General features: G+C 29.9%; 1 protein-coding gene across 1 annotated transcript, besides 2 other annotated features; it reads left to right on the top strand.

The window, feature by feature from the left end:
* Positions 1-1,246: 1,246 nt before the first annotated feature.
* Positions 1,247-1,267: a sequence feature (Short protein (N7539_001269, KAJ5492523.1) was converted to a misc_feature.).
* A 999-nt stretch (positions 1,268-2,266) lies between these two features.
* Positions 2,267-2,269: a sequence feature (Short protein (N7539_001269, KAJ5492523.1) was converted to a misc_feature.).
* A 2,578-nt stretch (positions 2,270-4,847) lies between these two features.
* On the top strand, positions 4,848-5,126 carry N7539_001268 (BTB/POZ protein; the record flags this gene model as incomplete). Its single annotated transcript, XM_056930872.1, has 2 exons — positions 4,848-4,927; positions 4,988-5,126. Coding segments are annotated over 2 exons (219 nt in total), but the record flags the coding sequence as incomplete, so codon positions are not given.
* Between the last annotated feature and the right edge of the window lie 936 nt (positions 5,127-6,062).

Raw genomic sequence — 6,062 nt, 5'->3', positions numbered from 1 at the left:
CTTCTATATAACTAATAGGATCGCTCGGGTACTCCTCCGTATTCTATATAATAAACCTAGTACGCTCTACTACTTTCTATATAATCTAAATAGCGAAGTAGATATAGAAATAGAAGCTATCCTTAAAAATACTTCTATCGTAAGAATACTATCTTTATATTTAATAGTATTCCGCTCGCCTATACGAGATTAGGAGTAGAGGAATTCTATACGACTAGATATTCCTTTATAGAAGACTAGTTTCGATTATACTCGCTCTCGTATTCCCGAAGATAAATTCTACTAACTTCCTCTTAACTCCGATAGTACCGCGCCTAAATTTCTAAGCCTAGATTCTAGTTCGACCTATAAACTATCGTTATTACCGCTAGAGCCCCTAGAATTATTATTATATTAAGTATCTTCTAAATCTCGAGTTAGCTATACCCTATCCGATATAAGATATTACTTATACTCGTTATAATTACCCGACCCCGACTTAAATCCGGTAACGTACCGTAAACGAATCTTTAGTTAAGTTCTGTTATCTCTATCTATCTAACGCGTAGCCCGATAAAGAGAGATAATCGATAGTAGAGGTCTAGATAGCTAGTCCCGCTACTATAGCGTATAATTCTATACCTAGAAATATTTACTCGGGTTATAGTCTAGCGGTCTTCTAGATAACTATTATCTAAATATAATACTATATCGTCGAAGTAAGGATAATTAGTAGTATCCGATTACTTTAGAAGACTTAGTCTATCTACTTAAAGTATAATTAGACGAAAATATTAACCGATATAAACCCCTCGGAGGGTACGGGGTATACGGCGCGCCGTTTAAACTTACTTATATTATATACGGCTATACTATTATCGGAAAAGGTACTATAACTAGGCTATAGTAAGAAGTCTCTCGCGAAGCAGAGGTATACCGAATTTTGCGTAAGATATAAGGGTCCGCTATTCCTATTTTCTTAGGTATAATCAACCTAGTAAAAATTTATTTCCTTTATAGTACTAGAGAGATTCGCTATATACTCGTGATAGCCTAAGAGGGGGAAAGTATAGTATCGATAGAGCTAACGCCTAAGCTTCTATAGAGGATTTACTAATCGAATAAGGAAATTAGAGCTTTAGGAATTATCTACGAAGACCTTCGATATAAGAATATTCTTTAGAATAAATAGCTTAGGCGGATAATAATTATCGACTTTTACTACTCTATATTAAAACGTCGACCGACTTTATAGTAGCTACGAGTCTTAAAACGACGATACCGTTAACTAGAGATAGTTAGTTCGAAACGTCTTTATATAACGTAAAGGGTACTTAATCTTATTAGATTAGTAATTTAATTATATATAATAATAAAGTATATAGTATTTCCGGCCGTATCTACCTAAATTAATTAGGATTTATTTTTATTATTATTCTTAATACCCGCTTCTCTACTATATATACTAGCCTTAGGTAATATATAATCCTATATATATTAATAGTAACAAATTAATTACCTAATTCTAGCTCTTAGACTTAACTTTATATAATACTATAAATAATATAAAATAATTAATTCGACTATAAAGCCTTAGTACCGATATTATAGATTATTATATACTAATCGAAAAAATTACGATAAGCGTCTACCGCTCGGTAATCTTAACTAATAAGATTATTTACTTTCCTAGCTTCTCTATATATTTTTTATATTTTACTTAGTAACGATCTCCTACTTCTTCCTTTCCTTCTCTCCTTTTAATACTTTACTTCCGCTACCTAGCTCTCTATAGTAGAAATAGTATTATAGGATAACTTCTTACGCTCTAGAAGAAATATTAGAACCTCTGCTAGGCTAAAGACTTATTCGGGTATCTTACTAGTAAACTAATATATAGGTTACTCGACTATCTCCTAGTTATATTCCTCGATATATTACTTTTAGCTCGGTAACTACCTAAAAACTATATAAGTCGAAATATTCTAATCGGTAGGTTTCTTATCTAAACGAATATAGTATATAATTAAAATAGAGTAAGGTACTAAAGAAAAATAGCTATCTTAATTCTTAAACTAATATTTTGTTCCTTTTTTGTTATCTTTTAGCGAGACTAGTATATTTTAATTATATATTTCGATTACTTATTAGAGTTAATAATTATTTTTGTAGTATTCTAATACTTCTACCTTCTAAGTCTCCTAATAGAAATTACTAGTAATACCTATAGCTCCTAAAAGTCCGGTAAAGAGCCTAAGGAATCCCTTCTAATCTACGAGGTCGTAACCATAGTAAAATCGAAATCTATAGATAAGCCGGCTATTCCTAATAATCTTTCCGAGATCCGGATACCCTTTTACTTTAAAGTACTCTATAAAAAAAGTTTTATCTTTACTAATAGAGATTTTACCCGTATAGAAATTAGTAATAAGGAGTAGGATAATCGGTAAGTTAAATACTCCTAACTTTAAATCTATATATACCTACTCCTAGTCTATAATTCTAGTAATATTAAATTCTTCGTTAATAAGTATTTAGTCCCCCTTCTTATCTATATACTTTAAGTAGAACTTCCTATCGTCGAGAAGTCTCTAAGAATAAGCTTCCGGGACCTTATCTAAGAGAAAATAATAAATCAAAAACGTATCGACTATCTAGTCGATATATAACTCCTATCGAACGATAAGATCTAAAATTAATCGGATATATACGCTAAAGTATAGTTTAATAGAGAAGAAAGGATCTAGCGCTTTTATCTAGGAATTATAAAAGTTAGTTAAGGACTCTCGAGTAAATAGTCTAAGATTATAAGAGCCTAGATAGTATATAGAGCCTATTATAGCGAAAGGATAAGCCTTTAGCTTAATATAAATATCTATAAGTTAACTTACTACCTTTTTCCTTTACTCGGGAGTAGCTAGAGACTAGCGTAAGGAACTTCCTAGTAGCTTCTCTATTAGGATATATCTAACGCTAATAGGGTTCGGTTTATAAAAATTAAAGTCGAAAACTTTCGGAACTAGGACTTAAGTTTTACTAAGAAAATATAGGGTTAAAACCTCGCTACGTAGAATATAATCTCGTAGCTCTACTAGCGGCGAAGTCGCGTTAGATCTTCGAATACGCGCTAGCTAACTAATACTATTATCGAATAATATCTCGATATAGTAATTTATTTCTCCTATAACTAAGCTTCGCGTTAATCTATTATATCTAAGGTCTTACGAAATAGAGTAAGTAAGGCTACCCCGAAGAGCTAATACTCGAGAAATAAGCGTAGGAATATTAATTTTATTAATAAGTTTAGTAATCTTATCCTATTCGGCTTTTCTAGCGGCGAGGTCGTATTTAGCCTCTTCCTATTTATAAGAATTAGTAAGGCCTAGAATACTATTATCTTAGACTTATCTCCTATCTCGGATAGGTATAGTAACTTAGTTCTAGATATTTCGTATAAAGATAACGATTATATAGAGTATATTCCCTATATATACGAATAGAGGGTTTATTATAATCTTAAATATTATATAGCTATATTATTATTTATCTTATATCTCTTAAGACTATAGAAATTAGAAAACTCGGGTAGGTCTACTATTTATATAATAAGTTATTATAGTATAGCTCGCCTAAATTTAAGTCTATTATAGATAACCTAATTCTTAAGTATACCGCTAATTTAATACGTAGCGACTATATAGACCTCCTAGAGCTCTTACCTAGAGCGCTATTACCTAAACTTAAGTCCTTACTTCTTCTTTATTATAGTCAAAAGTCTCTATTAGTCTAAGTATTATATATAGAGTAGCTTATATAGCGCTTAGCTAGAAGATTTAATAGGCTATACCCCTTATTTATATAATAATCACACAAGAAACTATAAGTAGACGATATATTAGAAGTTATAACTAATACCTAACTCTAGTTACCGAAAGGTTAAAAAGAGGTTAACTTCCGTAGATTACTTATTTTACTATAAATTACTTCTTTATAATCCCTTATTTACTATATCGATTAACTATTAATTCTTTTTATATCCTTTTCGGTTAAAATCTATAAGAATACTAAGCCCTACTATTAAATATATAAAAGAAGGCTATATAAGCTAGGTAGAGAGTAGATTAAGATATTATACCGCCTATAGTATATATAATATCTATAATAAGCTAGCTCTATCGGTACTAATTAATATTCTACGATAGAATAAGAATCGATAGATAAGACTTAGGAAGTAGTCTAAGGCCCTCCGCGAAGCTTTATTTTAAACTCTTTACTACCTCTCTACTTTTACTATTATTTATCTTTTGTATACCTACGTCTATAACTATCCTCCTACTACTATAGACCTTAAATAAGATAGTAATTATACTATATATATTCTTTCAAAAATCTTTCGTTATTAATTATCCCTATTTTATAATTATAGCGACTAAGAATTAAATATATTTTCTATTATACTAGAATACTAAGAATAGGATCTTATTAATAGGACCTCCGTATATTTATTACTCGATAGTCTACGCGTTAGATATAATTTTCCCTATAATACTTATATTAGGGCGAAGATTTAATTTTATCCGGTTTTCTATCTTAACTCTCTTCCTCGTACGAGATTAAGTACTAGTAGATATAATAGTAATTATATCTAAACTTAAGGATATCCTATAAGATCTACTTCTACGAGGCCGATTCTCTGATATAGAGATTCTTTACTAAGGAATTACTTTTAGAGTTCACAAAGCTATTATATATACTTAGTTAAGCTATTTCTATAGCGCGATATACGATAGCTTTAAGGTATTTTTTATTTAGAAATAGAGGATATCTTTAGTCGCTTACTTTATTCTTAGAAATCTATCGATCGAGCTATTAATATTAAAGACGACACTCTAGAGACTATAGAACGTATTCTATCTTTTCTCTATCTCCGAGATTATAATAAGGATAGGTATATTCTTTAATATTATTAACCGATATCGACGCTTACTATCTATGATTATAACTCTAGTTTATCTCTTTTAGAAAATAAGCTAGAAATCTTAGAGCTAGCTAATCGAGTTACTTTTAATAATATTAAAGTATTTATCGCTACTAATAAGTATATAATCCTTCCTTTAAAAGCTCTAGCTACCCTAAAGCTCTCCTAATAGGCAGACAAAAACTAGTACTCTCCTATATTTAACGAAGTCGTATAAAAGGTTATAACGTTAGTACTATAATATAAATTATCTCTTCGGGAAGTAATTACCGATATTATATCGAGGTATATCTTCGATCTTATCTAAGACCTAGAGATAGTTTATACCTTAGATTCTTTTAGATATCTTAGGTCCCTCGTTATTATAAAATTAATTAGTAACGAGATAGTAAAACGGCCTTACGATAATTATATTTTACCGTTAGGTACTAGGATTAGCTCTTCTCGGCGCTATCAGTAATATACGAAATCTTTTAATATAAAATTAATAAGTAGAGAATATAGAGATCGAACTTTTTATTACGACTCTTAGAATATACGATATTAAAGCGTCCTATTTTAGTCCTTAGGTTTTATTACGTATAAAGGATCTAGTTCCTACTATACGGCTCTAGGATAGAGAAAGGAGAATAGAGTACTACTTATACGATATAGTTCCTATAGCTCCTAATACTAGAATTCGTAGTACTAAATAATATAATCTATAGTAAGATAGACGACTTCTTTAAGAATTAAATTTACTAGTATCGCTACTATAGTTTCTCTTTTAGCTTTAGGTATATTAATTATTATACCGGAATATATAAGGTTTTGATACTAGCTAATATAGCCGATTATAGGAATAGATAGCGCGATACTAAAGATAAGACTTACGGTCCTAGTACGGATAAGTAGTAAAAGCTTCTGTACTAGCTAAATATAATTAATTATAATTATATAAATAGTAAGATTATATCTTTTAATAGCTATAATAATATAAGGATATATTATAATATACCGTAACTTCTAGAGAATTTAGCGATAATAGTACGTATAGATTAACGTATATAGGATAACTTATATCTATATCCTAGTATTTTCCCTCTTTTACCGCCTAAAAATCTAA

The sequence above is a fragment of the Penicillium diatomitis genome (assembly GCF_028827545.1).
Source record: "Penicillium diatomitis strain IBT 30728 chromosome Unknown utg000002l_segment0_segment0, whole genome shotgun sequence".
Taxonomy (NCBI): domain Eukaryota; kingdom Fungi; phylum Ascomycota; class Eurotiomycetes; order Eurotiales; family Aspergillaceae; genus Penicillium; species Penicillium diatomitis.
Note: the sequence above shows the minus strand (reverse complement) of the source record. Positions and strands in the feature narration are given on the sequence as shown.